General features: G+C 39.4%; 1 protein-coding gene across 3 annotated transcripts in view; it reads left to right on the forward strand.

Annotated features, from left to right (window-relative positions):
- RBKS (ribokinase) overlaps positions 1–21,760 on the forward strand; it is a 53,727-nt gene that overhangs the window by 25,311 nt on the left and 6,656 nt on the right. For 2 of the 3 annotated variants that reach the window (XM_017744811.1, XM_017744810.1), the window contains one exon: positions 6,632–6,820. In XM_017744811.1, coding sequence (XP_017600300.1) covers positions 6,632–6,820 — 189 coding nt within the window. Of the gene's footprint in view, positions 1–6,631; positions 6,821–7,086; positions 10,219–21,760 lie in introns of those variants that run through there. The other variant, XM_017744812.1, reaches the window with a different exon arrangement.

Below are 21,760 nucleotides of genomic sequence, written 5' to 3' on the forward strand. Positions count from 1 at the left end.
TGTGTGTTCTAAGACAAAATTAAATTTACACAGTTTTGGGGTTTTTTTATTACTTGGTTTGCCTTTCTTAGTAATTTACCTTTACAAGTATTTATCACAATTTTATCATAATGTCCCTCTCTTTCTTGTTCGTCAAGAAATACTTTTAAATCATAAAATCCTGTGGTTTGCAGATAATATGTGAATAGTATGTTTGTAACAGAAAATTATGTTGGCTGTGAAACAGAACACCAGCCATATAGTTTGACGTCTCATAGACTGTGTGAAGTGTTTGTTAAAGATGAGAAAAAGGGGATAGTCCTTGTGATTAGCTGAATTATTACTGAGTCAGAAGTTTCTGTTTTTTACGGCTCTAAAGGTCAGGGTCTTGATCTGCAATGCCTTTGTCACAGAACAGAAGTTTAAAGATGTCAACTATAGTGTCAGCCATGGGATGTTGGCTCTCAAACATAAAAATATCAAATATAACATCAACACTTGATATTCCATTCTTTATTAAATGCCTTAGGATTTAATGAAATCACACACAGTATCTGGTATTACAGCATAGCTCGTTATGGATTTACGTGCTAGAGAGAAGCAAACAAAATTACACTATCATTATGAATTATCTACCATTAGTTTGTCTAGAAGGCTCTTCACAAGCTGTTCTTTTCACTCATGCTTGTTGCAATAACAGGGGTTTTTATGTCTGACATTACTTTCTTTTTATGTGGTTCATGAACAAAAGAAGTCAGAACAAATCTTGCAAGGTTATCAGTTCTTTCTTTGCTTAGCCTGTAGTTCAGTTTTATCTTTTCCCAGAAAGATCAAACTTGTTGAGACTAGTTTGTTAATTCTCAGATGCAGCACAGCCTAATCCCTGAGGTTTGTGCAGGAATGTGCTAGTTCTCCATTCCCTTAATTCTTCTAATGCAAAATAAATGTATCCGATGTCATCCTGGTGAAAACTAATGATTGTTCTTTTCAGTCATCTATAAATGTTGAAAAAGAGACAACCCTATGCAAGATGAGCTCTTTGGAATACTTAACATTTTTTTTCCCACGTATTTGTGTGACTCCTCTAGGCATAACCACAATGTCAATACAGTTCATGTGTTGTTTTTCTGTCTTAGCGTGTGCATGCAGTTACATAGCCCTGCAGGTTAGGAACCAAAATATATTGCACATCAGCAATTTCAATTTGATCCTGAATGTTTTGAAGAACAGCTGCTTCTCTGTTCAAAGAGTACTGAGGAGCCCTTCAGGAGAAGAAAAACTCCTGAATGGTTACAGCAAATGATTAAGTTTGACAAGCTATTTTTAATGCAAAATTGGGAACTACTTTCTCCCCAATGTAAAATGGGTATCAGATTTCTGATCTAAAGAAGGCCATGCAAAGATTTAATGAAATACTAGCGGAATGCTTTGGAGCTTCAGTAGTAGAAAGCAGTACAAGTTAATTGCTAATTTTGTTAAATAAAGCTGTAAGATACATAAAAATAACACAGAAAAATACATACATTCTTAATGTTTCCTTTTAAGTGTTACTGTCTATTAACAGAGGATGGATCATTTTTTGGAATAAATATTTGTTAGTATGTCCAGAATCAAGAGACATTATTGCCTTTTGCAAGATTCAGAGAATATCAAGTTTATAAAACTTTATCTGTAGTCTGGGATGAGGACATTTAAGACACTGCTTATTAATACAGAGAGATTAATACTAAGGATAATCTTTCTTAAGAAAATATAATTGATATTTCTAGGGGTCAAAACAAAACCAGATCCTTTAGAAATAAAATATTTCAGAACATCTCTTGAATTTGCCTTTTGTGTTTTAAGTAATGGAAAGCTACTATTCTGCCATTACACAGAAGTTGTCAGCAATTCACAGTCTATTTTATTTCCATCTTTGTTCTAAACCCCATTTTATCAGTTGCTGGAAACTATGAATTTTCCCATATTTAGTCTAAAATGAAAGATGTTACTTTTGGGAGGGAAATGAATAGCTTCAGGCCAATTCATTTCAATCAGTTTTTAATTATTCTAGCACGATAAGTATTTCTGCCGGTATGTATGTAAAAATTTTATAATTTGAAACAACTGGAACTAGCTTGGCTTGTGGCCTGACCTTGCAACTTCTTATACACTAAATCTGTTGCACTGCTTCTTGGGGACTGTTCACATGTGTTAGAATTAATGAGATTGAGTTCTTGTTTTGTCATTTTCAAAAGAAATCTCCTAAGGTACAGGCCAAGTTTGTAGCCAAGTGACTTACTGTGTTTAAATATTTGAAATTAAAAGTATTTTAAATTATCATATGTAGTTTTAGATGCATTAGCCTTAAAACTGGGACAGTTTCCCTGTTATTGTTTATTATTTCTCTTCCAGCAGTACCTGGCAACATTTGCAAAGTTGTTACTGTGCTAGGTGCACATAACCCAGTCCAAATGATAGACTGCTCCCCAAAGAATTAAGACTTCTTAGTTTATATTTGCTGAGGATTAGAGGATTGTGGAAGTTAAGAACAGACCTCTGGATGTTCAACTAGTCCAACACCCTGGTGAAGCCTGTCCAGTTTAGGATGGATTGCTCAGGGCTTTGTCCAGTCAAGTTCAGAATCTCCCAAGGCTGGAGACTTGTGTGACCTCTGGGCATGTGTTCCACTGCTTCATCACTCTTGTGGTGAAAAAGCTTGTCCTAATATTGGAATTTCCCATGTTCTAGTTTGTGCTTGTTGTCTCTAGCCCTATCCCTGTGCACCTTCAAGAAGACTCTGGTTTCATCCTCTCTATTCCCACCTACTAAATTGCCCTAGACAGCAATTAGATTTCCCTTTAGCCAGGAGTTCTTAAGGCTGAACAAGCCTGCTTCTCCCAGCCTTCTCTTGTATGTCCTGGTCTCTGGTCCTCTGACTGTCTTGATGGCCTTCCACTGCAGTGTGCTGTGGTAGGTCAGTGTCTTACTTGTGTCAGGGATCCCAAAACTAGATACAATGCTGCAGATTTGTTCTTGCAAATGCCAAGCAGAGGATCCAGAACATCTCCCTGGAGGTGGCTGCCCCAAATGCACCACAGCTAGGAGCAGCTGGCAAATGTTCATATGCTAGGCTCATTCTCAGTTTTAGCCAGTGTAAATTACTATTGCTGTTGAAAGAAGTTAATTGTTTTGGATTGACTTTTGGGGGTAATGTGGGATTGGGGGTGGTGTTAATTTTAACACAGATCTGCCTTGCAATCCAGTTTGTTTCCAGGCCACACAAATGGCTGTCCTGGCACAAGAGAATGGGCTATGTGGACAGGAGTCAGGCAGGGAAAAAACAGGGCCATTTTCGTTTCTGCAGCACTTCTGGTTTGTGTCATCCTACCATGACTAGACTCCACAGTCTAAAGAGAGATGGAGACTTAACTAAGATTAGTGAGGATTATGGCCAAGAACCTTCATATCAATGAAATTAAAAACTTTAGTTAAATTTTTCTACCACTCTTGTAAACAAAATTATGAAAAGAGTTTGTAGGTTAATTATATAATATCCATCATAGGTTTATTCTGACAGCAGTTGTGTGGAATGTCGTCTTGCTTTAATAGGTCCATTTAACTGAGTAGTTTTATGAGACTAGCTGCAGAAAAATAAAATTCTTCATTTGCTGTTCTTTTGTACAGTACTATGGCAAATGTCCACATTGGGCTTTTAGTATTGTTATTTAATTTTTTCTTTACATAACCAATAGTTATTTCCCTCAATTGTACCACAGTTTGTTTTTTAAATAAGATTCTACTGAAGGGAGGAACTTAAAAACTCACCACAGTATTTAACATCAGTTGACATTTACCGCAATCTCTAATTATTGGCACAGAATCTGTCTGGCTTCTGCTGCTTTTATGGTTCTTCCAGTTTGTTCCAGTGTTTTTTAGTTGTACCATCCTGCTGTAGATGAGTTAGATGACAGTGGTTTGAAGCAACCGAAGATCTACTTTTATACAGACTGTCTGTTCAAAATAATTTTGTTTATTGGTATAAGCACTGTAAAGATGAAAAGAAAGATTTCTACAAAACCTTTCCTATAAAACAATTCTTTCACTACTCAAGCAAAAAACCCTGTTGATTTGGGACATAGGAAGCACAAAGAGGAGTACTGTCTTAATGCTAAGCATACAGGATGAGCATTTCATTAGGAAGAATATTATATTTAAATACTTTATTTACCTTGCTCATGAGCTTACAGAAGTATAAGTACCAGGTAAATAAACCAATATTAGACTTACTGTTTCTCTACCAAAACCAAACCCACTTTCATCCTGGAAACTTTGCAACAGAGGTAGAATGTTTGGAATTATAGCCCCTCATAAAGTGCACTGAAAATTCAGTTTGCCTGTTTCATTCAAGGATTTGTCTTAATACATTTTTATTCTTTTAACACAATGTACAAGGTGTTCTGAATAGAGGAATACACAGTTCCTGCTCCAGAAATCTTAAAACTCATGAAGAGACATGGAATATGTAGACACTTGAATAGAGTGTACATATGTATTTTAATATTATATGTCATCTATCTGTAGTTACTCCAAAACCATTATTATAGTATTGGTTCCCTGGAAACCTTGCAAGAAGATACATTCAAAAGGTTTTGTGAGATACTTTTTAAAACAAATTTTCTTACTTGAAAATACTTTTATAACCTTTTAAATACTGAAATATGTTTAATATGCTTAAATAGTTTATACTGCAAGAGAATTTAGAGCAGCATGGTGACATGCCAAAGAGAAAATTGGATAGATTTAGTTGCCTTCTTATAATTTAAAGCTTACTATATTCTTGTCTGGGATCAGTGTGGTTAAAAAAAGTGATTTTAAATTGCGTGTACGTGTTGACCACGCCTTGCCCCTGTGCAGTGCACAAGTTTAACAACCAAGTCCTGCCACACCAGGCTCTGCCTCATAGTGATCAGATCAACAGTGCTTGAAATAATCTGTGCATTTGTCTAAGTAGGAACTGCAGAACTTGGTCATGTAAGTTTAAAAATTAAAACCGGTAAGTGTTCTGCTGGGGATACTATGAAGTTTAGGGAGTGTGTTGGCATAATGTGGCCCTTCAGAGCCCAAGGGTGGCTGCCCTCGCCTGGGTCGGGCTGAAACTCAGGAAATGACAGTGGCGAGCAGCGGGCGCTGACTCACAGCTGGGGGCGGTTTGTTGTAGATGGCTGTAGTAGTTCCTGTCCCCAGCTGTCTGCCCGCCCTCTCTTTACTACAGGCATGGCCTGTGCTCCATGAAGCACTTGTTTAATCACTACAGTTTACAGTTTGTTACATCAAGAACTGCGAGCACTGAATTCGAGTTTCAGTCATGCAGAGGAAGGTAGTTTGAAATATTTCAGCAGCTGTTTCCCAGGAAGCTGAGCTGCCCATGCAGCAAAGGTCAGGAGAGTAGCTGCTGAATAGGTTCCAAAGAAAGTTTTCCACTGAAAATAAGCCCTAGGAGTATGGAAGTTATGTTCACCTATGAAGCAGTTATCTGAAAATGCTTCAGACTGCATTCTACAAGATCCAGCAGCAACCTCGTAATGTAACCTACAGTAAGGCTTCCCTTTTCTCAGGCAAGCAGGACAAATTTTAGTGAAGACATCAAAATGTAGTCTGTCTGTTTACATGCAGCTGAAGGCATACAGTATTATGAAGGAGTACTGCCTGGTAGACTGTTTCAGAGAAAAGACAAATTCTCTTCCCTTTCTTCCTGTTTCATTCTTGTTCTCTTCCCTGCCAAAAAGAAGAGAAAAAGCACATGACAATACAATGCCATCAAGAAAATGTATAAAGTGGTGAAAATGTTGTTTGAGTCTGAAGTCTTCATTGCAGACTTTGGGGAAATTTTGCTCTTAGTTGGGTGGAACTAGAAGAGATTGATTTTAAGACCCAACTGGGAGACGTTTACTTAAGCTCACCATCAGTTAGAAGAAGAGTTTAGCTGTGTTAGTACAGAGCCAGCACAGTTGACAGAAGGGTATGGACATGGCCATAACATAAATATGTAATAGACTTTTAATGGGCCTTTGTCCAAAGAAGGCTTCAGATAAATTTTAGGTATTCTCATACAAAAATATATTTTAAATTGAACAGAGTGGTCAAAATTGAGCAATTTGTTTTCCCTGGAAGAGATTTTCCCTTGTGATGTCCCTCTAGCTGAACACTGAGAATTTTTAAAAGTATTTAAAAAGTTTCTCACTTGGTGATAAATATCCCTCAAGAATAGTGACCAAGTTGGCTTGTAGCATTTCTTCACATTAAACCATAAAATGCTTTTGCCAAGACTGTGTCATTGTGTCCATTTCACAGATGAAAAAACTGAGGCATGTGGGAAAAATGTGATTTTACGAAGGGTTTTATGCCAGGTAAGTTGTAGAAGCTGGAACAGAACCCACACCTCCTGTGTCTCTCTGCCTAGGCTGCTCTCCGTTAGTCTGCTGTGCCTGAGGTACACACTGATTTCAAGCAAGGAGCAAGACACAGCTGAATATCAGTGTAGGAAGTGGTTTCATGATCATCCTACAATACACATTTCAAAAAGCTACTAAATACTGTTTTCAAATGCAACTGTTGTCCAAAAGTGAATGCTGTCAGATTATGATTTTCGTTTGCGTGGGTTGTTTTCCAGGCAGAAATTTTAACGGGCATCCCAGTTGGCAACCTTGAAGATGCTGAAAAGGTGGGACGCATGCTGTTAGAAAGAGGGTGTAAGCTCGTAATTGTTACTCTTGGAGCAGAAGGCTGCATGATGATATCAGGAGATGAACCCATTCCAAAGCACGTTCCTGCTGGGAAGGTCAGGGCTGTGGACACTACGGTACGTTTTTGTGGTTTAACTGTCTTGCTTTGGAAAAGACTGCTTAAGCACTAGGGGAAAGCAGTGAGTAATCAGCCAAATCTTTGGGCACTAGCACAAAGGCTAATTTATGATGTGAAACTGATATCTTGCTTCCAGTGTCTCATATATTAAATGTCAGTTCACCTGAGTTTTATAGTCTGTATTGTAGATGAGCTAGAATTATTATACATACTAAAGGTGTCCTCATGTTGCTCCTTTACTGAAGTACCTGTCTCTCACTGTAGTGTGTGATGCCACTGGCCTGAGCTGCAGTCCTGTTTTTTCACCTTTGCCCTGTCATTTAATTCATCTTGTCCAGAACTCAGACACTGTGAGAGAATGGAGATACTTCTCACAGTCTGAAACGGAATGTTTGATTCTTCTGACAAAGCATGAATTACTTACCAAGTCTAGTGTAAGGTGATTAAAGACATAATTTTTGCAGAATATAGTGGAAACCCCCCCAAAAGTTCTTGCTGCTTCATGATGACTGTTTTATGATGCTAGGTAAGGGATACTTGGTCAGGCGCATTTTAATCTTTGCCATTAGGGTACTTTTTTGCTTCATGCTCAGAACTAAGTGCAGAAAACATACTCTGTGAAAACACAAAATACAATACCCCCAGCAAAAGATAAAAACAGGGCAGGCAATAGTTAAGATAGCATTGCTATGAAAACCTTACCACATTGCACATATGGGGCTATTTTGTGTTCCTAGTATTATCTGACATAAATCCAAAATAATTCCAGTGGAGTTACTGAGAGCCGAGCAGGTCGTGTTATATGTACTAACTATACATTTAAATGCCTGTTATAATAACGTCATATTACATATGTTCTGTTACAATAGTTCATTAAAATCCTGGAGATTTTACCATCTGGTACATTCCATATCTGAATTGCATTAATAACAACTAGTTCTTGTAGCATGTTTTTTATCCATGGACCTCATACTGATTCACAAAGAGGAAAGGCAACTGCTTAAAGGATGAGGAAACAGAGGCACGGGGAGCTGAAATTACCTAGGTCAGTAGCATGCAGTAGCAGAGCTAAGAGTAAAGTCACTTCATCTTGGTCAGAAGATCGCTCATAGGTTTGGACTGTGATATTCTGATACTGTGGAAAGCGTTGTTTCATTGTTCAATATAATCTTTTTCTACATAACTCCAAAATAGAGATACTTTGGTTTTATTTTCCCCTTTTGCCCCTTTGTCATTTGTAAGTTTGACATTGGGTTAGTGCTGGTTTTGGAATGTCTTAAATTGCTACATAGGGGAAGCAGACATCACTGTACTCTGCATAAAGTTCTTGATAGGGCACTACAGAACCCAAATTGCCTCTGCTTGCTTTTAGCCCAGAATTAGAAGTGCCAAGGAAGTGAAAGCTCCCAAAGCTGCCCAGAATCAGGATTTATTAGCTTGGGAGCAACACCTTGTGAACCTGGCAGTACAGTTTCTTGCTGCTCTGAGCTGTTAAATCCACTACTTCTATCGAAGCTTACTGTTAGAGTTTTTTCTCTATCACACAGAAGTGATGTTGAATAAATATGTGTGATCTGCTTCTTCTTCAGAAGAAAATTGCTTCCAGATCAGCTATTGTTTGATATCTTAAAGATAAGGATTTGCTGCTCTTGGAATAAAACGGCAATACTGAAACCACACGCTGTGGATGAAAAATGCTTTTTATCTTGCGTAGCAGTTCAGAGTTCCATGTCTGAACTAATGTAATGCTCCTGGTTTGTTTGGGTTTTTTTTTAAATTCTTTTTATTTTAAATAAAAACAGTTTCTTTTAATTTACTAAATCCTTGCCCTGCCTCCTTGTGGCCAACAGGTTATTGGCTTCCACATAGCAGAGGATTTTCACAGTTAATTTTGTTAATCTACTTAAATACCAGTGGGTTGTTTTCAGTAAAACAGCTGTTCTTGGTTTATTCTTGCAGCCTGAATGAAAAAATATGTGTTTGGCCTTCCATTATAAAAGTCTTACAGTGCTTAGCCTGATTATCACTTTGCCTGAAAGCAAGTGGTTTTAAAGCAACCCTTATAAACACTAAAGAAAATAATGTCATCCTCAACTAACCTGGATTTCTCTATTATTAAAATAAGCATTAAACATTCTAGTAGGACATGTTACTTTCTTCAAGGCATGTCCACAGTAGATCCTTCCCCAGGAGAAGGATCAAGCTGTGAGGTAGCTTACCAAGTAGCCACCTACCCACAGGGTATTCAGAGTTGTCATGTGTATGCTCTTAGCCTGCCATTTGATACTAAAAAAAAAGTTGCTACCTTAAACTGCCCTGACTTCAGCATCTCGAGGGACTAGGCACGATCACATCTGGTTATGTGCCTGTATCTGTACTGATACGATTTAGATCGCAGAAGGTAAAGTTACTGCCAGACAAAGAGTTAAATGACGCGTGTACCCTATCGCAGAATTTGCAAAAGGATGCAGTCCTTAATAAAAAACGGAATTTTCCATTTAGAAGACACACGTAAGATACAAAATTATCTTCAAAGTCCCCTTTCGCTGTAGAATTTTTCCATACCTGCTACCACTGCCCAGAGTCCTCTCTGCTGCACTGCAACTTCAGTAATGACTCCTGGTAATTTCTATTGCCCACGGCAATTTTAGGAATTTTTGAACAACAAAATACTTGGGTAGGTACAGCCACAAAGACTAAGAATTTGAGTTCCTTATCCCAGTTTGTGTGCTCCCCATTCTCCATGTTCACAGGTTCATCAGAGACACTAAGGGTTCATAGACTGTAGAGCCTGGCTTTTCCTCCCTACCCTTGAGGTGGTTAAATCTAACTGCTTATTGGCAGAACACTGGGAAAAGCTGGCTCCATCTCCCACTCTGTGGTGGAACATGAATCTTCAAGATTGAAAATCTGGCGTTTTTCACCCACACTAAATCAATACTATAAAGAGGGAAAAAAGGCCTGTTGATTCTTTTTTTTAGTACTAATTATCTTAGTGTGGGCTTTAGTTATGTATGCAATGCTTCTCATGACTGTTAGCAGAGCTCTCCATACGCAGTCCAAAACATGTAGAGCACGAATAGTCATTCAGAGGGAAGTTTTGCAAGACATGGTATTGTAAAGCTGAAACATCTGTTTCTCCTGTTATAGCTAAATAGTGCAATAAGCTTTTGTTAAGAAAATTAACTTTCCCTTCATTTTACTAGTTCCTGCTATCTACTTTCTATATGCAAATTTTGAATAAACAGAAAAATAAGTGAATTACTGAAAAATAATCCTCGAATTTTGTGTATGACAGAAAGATCTGATTAAGCCCACCAGCTATATCAATTTGTATTTGAAACAGTTGATGTACATGAGACATTTGACACATAATAAAGTACTAATATAGGTATACATTATATTCTATTTTCATTACTTTAAATAGTTGCTTTTAAATTTAGTTGAGTATATTAAGTTAAATATATGCATTTATTTTTGGAAGAACCTATTTCCACTTTAGGTGAAACTAGTACATGAAGCTACATTAAAATAGCTGTGAAGGATAATTATATAATTCCATTTATATGACACTTCTTCTGTTGGTAGCAGAAGGTTTCACAAATCATTCACAAATTTGATAAGCATTTCATAGAAAACAATAATATCATATACACACATTTTACACTAGCATGTGTGTGAAGCAGTTTGCCTCTGCTGAAGCAGAAGCACAGCTGAGGTGGAGCACGGCAGCTGCTCACAAGCAGCTGTGGGACATGACCTAACACCATCGTGTCAGAATTGTACTTGAGGTGAAGGGGATGATCTGTGTGATGAACCACACGATGATCCTGGATTTTGCCATCTGCTGCTGCAGCAGCCCCGAACAAGCCGTCTTGGCAGAGACACACGTGGTCTGATGCGAGAGAAGGCCACAACATCATCCATACTGGAGAATGAAGCTCTGCTCTTTTTGCCCCTTCATTCTCACTCTCCCCCTCTGCTTCTGACAATCACGCAAAGTGTAATTTACAGCACTATTTACATCTATTTACATTTACTAATTATATTCCATTGAAACTGCCAAGGAAAATTTGTCAGAAGAATGTAATTACTCAAAGCTGGAATTTGGCCAGCAGTGAGATTAGTTCCCTTCCATTTTGAAAAAAGCACTATGGGATAGTATGGAGCTGAGTGCTTCCAGTGACATCTGGGAACCAAGCCAAGTCCCTGAGGTACTTCCGGAGGCCTGCTTGGGGCTTGGTATCTGCAGGTGGACTTTGCAGAAGCATTCAGGCTGTCTGGAGCTCCAGGTTACTCAGAATCTGGGCTTCAGAACCATGCCATGCCTCCTCTGGAGGTGGGGCAGTCTGGTGGTCAGTGGCTATGGCAGGCTGGAACATGTCTGCTGGCTCTGGGATTTGCTCTGTGGTTGCTCCTTGCAGTTGAAGGTGGGGTGTCCTGTCTAAGGTCCATGATTCGAATTGGAGAGCTGGCACTGGCAGAATCTCTCCTGTGCAATGGCATTAGTGGAAAATGGGGAGTTCTCAAAGTAAGCTGGAGCTGCTCCTCTGTTGGCCCCCCATTTAAAGAGCAGTGAGATCACTTTGGGGAGGAGGTCATCTAGGGTTAGTTTTTGTAACCTCTAGTTTGCTCCATAGCCCAGCTTGGATCAAGATGCTGAATATATACTTGCACCAGTTAGGGTGACTTCGTAATTTTTGTCTCATCTGGTCTTCTAAATGCATAGCATAGTTGCTCTATTTAAGATCTCTTCGTCAGTTGACCTCTAGGTTTACACATACCAATGTTGTGTGCAAAAAGTCCTGCATTAGTACACTCACAGCCAGGGAATCATGCATCTGCATGTCTGGCTTAGGCATGGATGCACTTGGGCACACCACATTTAAATGAAAATTTGGAATCACTTTTCACAGTGCTGCCCCTAGGAATCACAGCAAGTCAATAGTCCCCCTTTTAAATGTCATGGAGAACCTAGAATGTTTAGCTTCACAGTATTTCTAAGCACAACCATTACATTACCATGTAATTTCTTATATTACCAACATTTTCCCTGTCTGGTTATGCTTTTTGGATACAGAGATTGCATAACCTACTAAAAGAAGCTCACAGGTTGAAGTGCCATGCTTGTAAACATGATGAAACTCATTTAAGAGACAGAATAAAATTCAACATTTAATCTACTTTGCCTGAAATTTGACATGAGCATATGATTTATTCTATATAGTCCTTTTCTGTGCAATATTCTCAGAGATATGATACATACTATTTGTCATAAATGTTACCATTATTTTTTGTGTGTCAGTTCTGCAAAAGAAAGGCTCATTGCTACAATAGGAATTGTCATCAGATGTTATGTGTTCAAATCCTGTTGTTTCTCTCAGGTTTCTTATTACAATTTATTAGATCTGTCTCTTTTACTAGGAGAGAGTTATGAAGACTGTCTTTAAACAGTAGATTGCTCACTGAGCAGCTTTGTATTGAACTCTGAAAATGTTATGCAACTTTTATTTTAATAAAGCCTCATATAAATGTATAGCTATATAATTTTAGATATGTCACAGTATTCAGGCCTGTGCAGCAGTTGTGGTCTAAAGAAGGCAGTGTGGTTTAGCAATTTGAACAAAGGACTGATTAAGAGTTCCAGGGCTCTGCAAAAGACTTGCTGTAAATCCTTGGAAGAGTTACGTGTCTTCTTTGTATCCCAATTTATCTGTCCATAAATTGGAGCTGCCATTAATGTGTTGCATATAAGCCATGAGAAGTCTGTTAGAGATCAGAACAGAACCTGGGAGGCCTTTTTCCCAGGCTTGTCATATAACCTCAGGCCAGTTGTGCTTCTTTGGGGGCTTTGCAAACTCATTGAAGTGCTTCTGCTTGAAGTTGAGAGGTCTTGTCTGTAAAAATATGGTTTACACTAAAATTCTCTGACTTAGCGGTATCTTCTGGTTTGGAGGAAGCCAGAGCCAGAAGAGTGAAGTGGACACTGAAATAAAGCCTTAGAATATAAATAAATCCAAAACAGTCCTCCTAATAACAGCAATTCTTTGTCTCCTGACTTTGTGGCCTAACGTCTGAGGCTCAAGGGGATATAAATACAACACTCTGTGCAATGACTAATTACTCAAAATTCTGTGCATCAGCAGAAGTGGGACTTGTGGTTGACTCTAATATTATCAAATGCCTTTGCTATTTAATAATCTTGTAGCCGTACATTATTTAGCACGCCGTTTGCACAAAGAACAGTGATTTTATTTCAGCTATCTCTCAACAAAGTAAAAATGCAGCTGGTAGTAAATGAAGCATTTGGCAGACAATGTGTCTGATGTACAGTTCTCTCACTTGCTAAGAAAAGAAAAATGTTAAATGTTTAACCTTTTCCTACCCAAGGATGTAGCAAGGAGTAAACCTTTGTGGTTTTCCTTTTTCTCTTTTTCCCTAACCCTAAAACGTAGCTTTTTTCTTCTTTTTCTTTTTCTTTTTTTCTTTTTCTTTTTCTTTTTCTTTTTCTTTTTCTTTTTCTTTTTCTTTTTCTTTTTCCTTTTCTTTTTTCCTTTTCCTTTTTCTTTCTCTTTCTCTTTTTTCTTTTTCTTTTCCTTTTTCTTTTTTTTTCTTTTTTCTTTTCCTTTTTCTTCTTTTTTTTCTTCTTTTTTTTCTTTTTTCTTTTTTCTTTTTTCCTTTTCTCTTTTTCAGTTCTTTTTTTTTTTCCCTCATCTTCCCTCTCATTCTCAAGAAAAGAGAAGTTACTATCAGGCAAACATCCTATTTATCAGTAGAGTTTATTCACACACACCAACACAGAGTAATTATGCCCAGAGCTCTCATTAACATCCCACAAACCGACAGCATAATAGCTTCCTTTCTTTAACATGCAACCCAAATAGGTTAATAAGTAAGTTTAGTTCCAGTCATAGCCCACTTTCTGACTTAGCCTTCTGCATTCCCTCTTTTACAAATACGGCATCCATTGAATTTTGGAACAGAAAAACCATGAGGAATAAGTTAATCTGCCAGGCACTCCAGTCAGCGATCTGCACTGTAAGTCTAAATAAAGCTGCATCTATTATGTTCTGAAGTTCAGCTGAACTGTGAAAGGGCACATGACTGAAATCACTGCATGTGAGTTGACTCACAGTTAAATCTAGATGGGACTTGCTTGGTTCCTCAGGAGTTTCTGCTTCTGATTCAGGCCTTCTAAAGACACTTCAGTTTGTTAAGGCTTAGTCAGTGGCCTAAGTCTATACAGGTATCCAGTAACAAGAGGGATTGCAAGAGTAGCATCCCTCCGCATTGGCAGTCAACTGAGAAAGTGTAGAGCAAGCTGGATGCATCCTCTTTTCCCTTGGAGAGCAGAAAGCTATATTATGCCCCTTGTACAAATTGGAAAAGTGGAACAAAAATGTTAGGTGGGTGCACTGAAGCACAAGCTAAAAATGTTCTGCTCCAAGTTATATGGGGAGTTGGAGTGATGAAGCCAAAAATGAAGCACAGGCATATATTGTCCCATGCTGCTCTCTTAACTTCTAGATAACATTGTCATGGAAGGAAACACTGTTTATCTGCCTAGTAACTGTCTATTTTAATCTGTAAGAACAAACAATGTAAACAAAATGAGCAAACAGAAGCAGGCTTGTACAGAACAATTTGCAGCCTTGTTTTCCAGTGGAAGATTCCATGGACCACCCAGGCTTTGCTCTAGTCCTTTTCTCAACCAGGGAGCATCTAATTAAATCCCTTTCCATTCCTGACTCTAAGTGGAAGAGAGCCTACAGTCCTGTACAGTTTCTTTCCAGATGGAAATGCATAATTTAACAGAGATACAGCTGACAGGGAGAAGTGGGCCCAGAGCAGTATTAGCATTTGCCACAAATTGCATTAAATTACAAGGGGTACTTAATGAAGACATATTATAAAAAGAAGATTAAAGCCAATATTTAGTTTTTAAGCCCCTTCTAAGATTGTAGAGTGCCAGGCAACAAAAAAAACTCACAGTGAAACTACTTTAGTGATACCAAGAGTTTGGTTTAGCTACACATTATCAGTAACAAGTCATGACACTGTGTCCAGTTGTGTCCTACAGCTTTATTCCATATACATGTATACATATACAAAAAGTTGCTAAGCATCTTACATTATTTACTACGTGGGTACTTACAACATTAAGAAAGTACTATTCAGACTGCTGATTTGTAGATAGGGAACAAAGCATGCAGACACTGGCTTGTCAGTGGCAAGTGAACCTGTTTCCCTTGTTTAACCATGACTTGTTCTCTATGCTTCTCTTAAAAAAAAAAAAAAATAGGACTGGAGGAAAATTTTTGTCAGGCTATCAGCTGTCTCATTTTTAGAACTGGACATCATTGTAAATGTCCACATAAAGGAGAAAGTACATAGAAAGGCAGAGTTGCTTTGCATTGGATGCTCCTCCTCAAAGAGACTGTAGGGAGTTTATGGAAATATGGTACGAGGACAAGTGCTTTGGCTCCACTACTGGCATACTGAGAAATAGTCCAGTTTGGAAATTAACCCAGTTGATTATTATTCTGGACATAGAAAGGTAGGGTTGATGGCAGCATATAGGTAGCAACTCAAATGTTTTGTATGTGGGCCAGAACGCATGAATGATACCACATCCAACATCTGCACCTGAGAATATAATCCGATGAGGTCTAGAGAGGCTGAGTTCAGAAATATCTTTGTGCTATTTCACTTCTGGGATGCTTTAGTAAATGAAACAATGGTATCATTTATGCAGGTTGAGAGCAGAGTAGGAAATTACTTTTATTGCTTCTCTTGGGCTAACTATGTTGTACAACACGAGTGAAAATCATTGCAGCAAAACATGCTGCATCCCTTTTTTGATTTGCTCTCCTCCTCTTGACTTTATGATGAGTCCAGTTCAGGGTCTCCTCCAAGAGGATGCTCAGTCCTGGTATGTAGCTCAGCCTGTGTCGGAGCAGATCCTGGGCTGCCAGTGCATGCACACGAGGCAGTGCCAGTTGTAATGGTAGATAGCACTTCACGATATCTGTGTTGCAGAAAGGATGAAGAGGAAGGAAGACCAACTGTGTGCAGCCATCCTTTCTAATGAAATTCCTGCAGTTAAAAATAGCTAGTGGAAGCTGGCGCTTCTGGCACATCCAGAGCGTCACCTTCCCAAGTATCTTTTTCTGGCCTGAGCTGTAGGAAGTTGCAAATGCAATCCGCTGTGTAATAGTGCAGCATATTCTTGGCCAAACTCCTCATCATTTTTTTCCTCTTCATGGTTAGCTAACAAATGTCATATGCCTCCCTTTCTTCTTTAAAACTATTCTCTGCAGAACCAGGTATCATCCAGGCTGTTGTGGAACATAACTTACTCTTCTCAGTTTCTTCCCATCAGTTCTGGCTGTGGTGAGAGAGAAGGCAAACCTGGCTCTGGAGCCCCTCATCTGCCTAGTTGCTCAGAAATGCCAACTGCAGTAATGATGATATTGAACAATATCAGATTTCATTATTTTCCCCAACAGAGTTTTCAATGCCAAGTAATTTTGGTCACTAAAGAAACCAGAAAGGTTTGAGTTGGATTGGTGATATTGCATAATTAGGTTTTCAAAAGAACAAGAACAGAGAAATGAGAACAGTGGGGAAATCAGGCTTCTTTTGCAAATTCTAACCACAGAAAATGCCAGAAGTTGTATTTCTTATCAAGAATAAAGGAGTTAATCTTTAGTTGCCTGTCCCATGGACAGAATACATTTTAAAACTTTCAGTAGACAAATGGAAGGAAGCTAAAACCCTTAAGTTTTGGTGACAGGTAGCAGTAACCTATAGGAATGTCTTTAATAGCAATTTTTAAGTTGAGTGTACTGATTCTGCCACTTTTCTCAGGGTTTTCTTCTGTGTCTGTGTGTTCCAAGGTAGATATACAGACATAAAACCAGCTATAGAACAAATCATCTGTAGAAAAGCAGATTCCTGAATTTTGGCAGCAAAGTTTGTCAGCTACCCAAATGTCTATAAGGAGTATTTTTAAAATTCATTTCAAAGCACAAATAGACACAGAAATACAGGAAAAAAGTGAGGAAGTTCTCTGGAAGCTCATGCCTCATTGCTGGTATCTGTGATTTTGTTGCTGAAATCATTAAGCAGGCAGTGTGTTTCTTGGAAAGATCCATTTTACAGGCAATCTCACAGAGAATGCCCTTCTGTCAGAAGCAGTGCCTTGGTGGTCACCTACTGCTGAAGACCATGAGTGAGGTGTCAGAGGGAGCCCTGTTTTCTGCATTCCTGCCCCACAGGTTAAGGACAAGAGAATGAGTGGGTAGCAGAGAACAATACTGTTGAGCAGAGCAGCAGTTCTGGCTTGTAAGGCACATCTAACTGAAATTCAAGAGAGGAGATACAGCTTGAGTAGTCATCGAAACGATTACACAAACTCCGTTGGAAAAAGAATGCAGGGAGCTGGCAAGGGGACGAAGCTGGGGAGAGCTCAGACAAAAAACCTCCTGAAGTTTGGTGGGTTTTTTTTCCCTTCCAGGATGTGTAGTTCATGGGTAGGCAGATGCAGTGGCCAGCCAACAAAGGCTAGATGCTGTGGTTTTGAAAGAGGCACTCGAGCATATGGAGCTTTCGTGCAAAAAAAAGAATGTTATTTTGATCAATTCCAGGCGAGATGGCAGTTGTGTCATTCTGAGTGCTTCTCCTCAGATTAGATGGGATCACTAAGAGTCCTTTGGCATTTTCAGTCTGAGAGGAAAAAACCACATGTGGCTAGTGAAATTGCCCAGCACAGAGATTTCCTTCTTCTTATTTAACTGTTAGATTATGGGTTCCTGAAGCCGTGTCAGGCTCATGTGTGATACTGGGTGACACAGTTAGTGACATTTTGGCCAGTTCTCTCCTGGCTGGGGAGGGAAACCCACTGCCAGAATTTCCAGCGTACTATCAAAATACCATTATGTATTTTGGGCAGAGTTTTGGCTGTAGTTTCATTTCATCATTAAATGATATTTGTGAATTAACACATAAGCATGAGCATTGTTGGGACGAAAGCACAATTTGGCACAAGTGTGACATGAATAATGAAAAGAGTGAAGTACTGCTCAAGGAAATGAGATAAGTGAAGCTTTTGATTAGAGTAGGAGAGTAGCTACATGTTGTTGAGGCTTGATAAACCAGTTTGAGAAGTACAAATCAACCTTCTGAGGAGCTGCTATATTTAGCACCAGGTTTCAACCACGACTCTTGATTCTGTGCAAGTTTAAATTTTGGGAAAAGTAGGTACAGCTCCTACAGCATGTTCAACTGAAAGTCCATCTTCTGTCTATTAGTGGTGATGTCTGCGCGCTTCCCTGTTGTTGACACATTGTGGTTTGTAGGCTGTACTTTGCAAGAGTGCCACTGGAGAGCTTTGTGTTCAGATGAAGTGTAATGAGAATTTTCCAGTGCTGCATTTTGTATGTCATACATTTTTTATTTGCACCGCAGGGGGAAAAAAAATAGTGTGGAGGGTTTTTTCTGCTGTTTCTGAGTTTCTGTGTGAGGTATGAACTTCCAGATCAAATGAAAGGAGGTCACAGATCAAAGCTCAAGAGTGGAACCAGGGAAGAAGCAGGTAATGAAGGCAGAAGTAAACTCAGTCTTAAACAGAAAATTTACACAGAAGTGTATTCCAAATTGAAAAATTCCATGCCAATGTATCTATTGTTCTGGCAGTGTTGGAATCAGAGTAGTGGTGAATTATTTGGTTGACAGGAATCTCACAGGTTCAGCAACATTGATCCATTGTTTTTAGAATGGTATATGGAGCTCCTGGTTCAGTGCTCTTACTCCATTGTGTAAGAAAGAAATAAATTCGTCACCTCTCATTAATGCTGTCTGGAGTTGAAAGGAGTTTATATGAGCATCATCACACTGAATTGTTTCAATGATTCAGAAAACGGAGTGCTCCCTGTGGGTGAATACTTTGTTGGCTTTCTGGGGTTAGACTAACAGTTTACTACACAGAATAACTCAGTTCTCCAGTGCTTAGCAGTATACTGGAATATTATCATCCCGGAAAATGAAGCTCTCCTGCGACCTTTCCCAGACTTCTTCAGTGTGCACTAAGAGAAAGCAGTCACCTCAAAGACACTTTGCAGTATTTTTCTTGTAAACAGTGAGGTGGGAGCTCCTCTGTTCTCATCCTGATTGAGTCCAAGCAGAGCTGTGAAGGTCCACTTACTTATTTTGCATATCTCAGATTTAGGGTTCCCAAGCAGTGCCTCACTTTCAAAAGATGGGTAGCTCATGTGACTCCTGTTAGTCCATGAAAGATCTGGAGCTTTGGATTCAGCCCACAGATGTCTCAAAGTGGGTGTTCTTAACATCCTTGATCTTAAGTTGGGTTAATTTCCCATCATATGAAATGAGAGCACTATTACCTGCCTTCAAAGTAGATGCTGTATATGGGCTTTGAAATGTAAAGCAGATACTTTCATCTGTGCTTTTTAGATGACATACAAATTAAAAATTGCAGAGTTGTGAATGTTGTATGTTTTATTTCCAACATTCACCACAAACCAAACATTTCAGGGGAATTCATGCATCTGTAATGCTTGTCACTGATCTTTTTAGAAACAGTGCATAACTTAATGTAGTAGGATGTTTCAGAAAGGAAAGAAATTGCATGCAGGAGGCCTTGTATTGAGATTAATCTCTCAGGAATGCAGGGGGTTAACGGTCAGGCTGATTAATCACTGTTAATGACCCATCAGGAAATCTGTGAGGAAGTGGGTAAAAATTCCTGATGGCTGATGTGAAGCATTGTGTGGTATGCTTTGGTTTTGATGTTTCCCAACTGATAGTCTACACTGGGTGTAGTTTAGTTACCTCTAAGTTCCCAGACCATGTGAAGGACCCAATGATATGATGGCCTTGTTCAACTGGAGTAAGTGAACAAGAAATTTACCCCATTCATGGCTGTGCAAGTACATCACAACATAAATGCAAGAAAGTCAGGGATTGCTCCTTCCCACAGCTTCCCAGAGCAGAGTCTGGTAAAGATACAGAAAGGAAGTGTGACCATTCCCTCAATCCTCCGGACAGAGCCCACAGGGTACGGGGAGAAGAGTGGAACAGGCAGCTTTCCCTGTGTGAACAAGGAGCCAGAGTATTAAGACTTGGATACACAACTGAGTTAATGAATTGCCTGGTGTTGACTGAGGGCGAGGTTCCACAGTTGGCTCAAGCTGATCCAAGACCATGCTGAGAGGAGTGTTTCTAACGTCTTTCTCCTTTGCTGTGGACTAACTGTCATGTGGTAATACAGCAACTTGCTGATCTGGGCGGAAACTATTGTTTCTTGGTCAGTGTTGGCTGGCCCAGTTGTCAGAAGGATCAGAGAACTGATCTGCTTCACTGCTTGGCCACACAAGTACTAAATCTGATGTAGGGGAGGGCGTGGGAACATGAGACAAGGATAAAAACATGAGTGGGGACTGAGCCTTTCAGCAGAGCATAACCATGGATCGGCTTAAGCCTATTATGAAACTGCAGTCTGAATCACTGGAATTAAGAGTGCACTGTCAACCTACAGGGAATGCAAATTAAAATGTGTTAGCTTACACCTCCTGCCGTTGTTAAACACTGGCTGAGCCCAGCCATTCTGCACGTGGCTGGGAGGAAGGAGCTCTGATGGGGCAGCGTCCTAGTAGGTCCCCAAACCGCATCAGACAGCATCAGGGCTGTGTGGGGAATGCAGAGGGGAAGAAGAAAGGAACAAACGAGCACCACTACCATGAGTCTCTCTATATATCTTCCTTTGGCTTAGGGTAACATCTACTTTTTCTTTGTGACAAGACTGCAGAAACACTCAGAGGACAGACTGAGCACAGTAATAGAGTTGAGGATCCAGACCCCAAGCTCTGGGGTACAGTGTGCTTTTCCTAGATCTTCTCCTTTATTTTCAACCGAAATACCTTTGCAGTGCTGTCTAGTCAGTACCAAAAGCCTAACTTAGACCTAGCAAGGCAAGCCCTGCTATTTGATTCAAGTTCATTTGGTTCTTATTGCTAAATTTGGTAGTTCCCAGTTAAGGACTTCTTATCATTTTGTTCTGGCTCAAAATTCCGTGCAAAGATACAGGAATAACTGTGTTAGTGGGAAATCTCTTTGTAATTTTCAAATATTTCATGTTTTAGAGGTTTGTAACAAATGGTCTTCTCCTTTAAGCACAGCCGTGGAGAGCCACACCAGTATCTGCAGGGTGCCCTAGAAAGACAGCAATGCTTCCACACAGGATCAGCAACCCCAGACACTGTGGGAGTAGTCACCCTTGTTAGGCCTTGATCTGAGGAAATAGTTTGAAGATAGTCAAATTAGTTTAATTTCAGGAGAGTTTCGAGATAGTGAAGTTAGTTTAATTTAAAGATTATCTTAATTTAAACTGCCAAAATATCTTTCCAGTGAAACATGAGGAAATATGTGGGGAGGAAAATATTAACCTCCCAGAAAATAATTTTAAAAGCTATTCCACAGGCAAATAAATGCAGAAGTAAAAAAAACCAGCCAGGAACATTTCCAGAAATAAATCATTCTCCATCACATAGAGGATAAACATGGGTTCTTTCAGGAAGAAGGAAATAATAAAAAACCAAAAGCTGTATAACTGATTCAGCCACTGTGAGTGGGGTTTTCATGGCAAGGTTTTGGTAGTGGGTGACTACAGGAATGGCTTCTGTGAGAAGCTGTTGGAAGCTTCCCCCATGTCCGATAGAGCCAATGCTCCAAGAGGGACCCACCACTGGCCAAGGCTGAGCCCTTCAGTGATGGTGGTAGCACCTCTGGGATAATGTAGGTAAGAAGGGGTAAAAATGCTGCTGTGCACCAACAGCTGGAGAGTGGGGTGAGAATGTGTGACAGAAGCAACTGTGCAGATACCAAGGGCAGTGCAGAAGGAGGGGGAGAAGGTGCTCCA

This window comes from Corvus brachyrhynchos, unplaced genomic scaffold (assembly GCF_000691975.1).
Source record: "Corvus brachyrhynchos isolate BGI_N302 unplaced genomic scaffold, ASM69197v1 scaffold258, whole genome shotgun sequence".
NCBI classification, from domain to species: Eukaryota; Metazoa; Chordata; class Aves; order Passeriformes; family Corvidae; genus Corvus; species Corvus brachyrhynchos.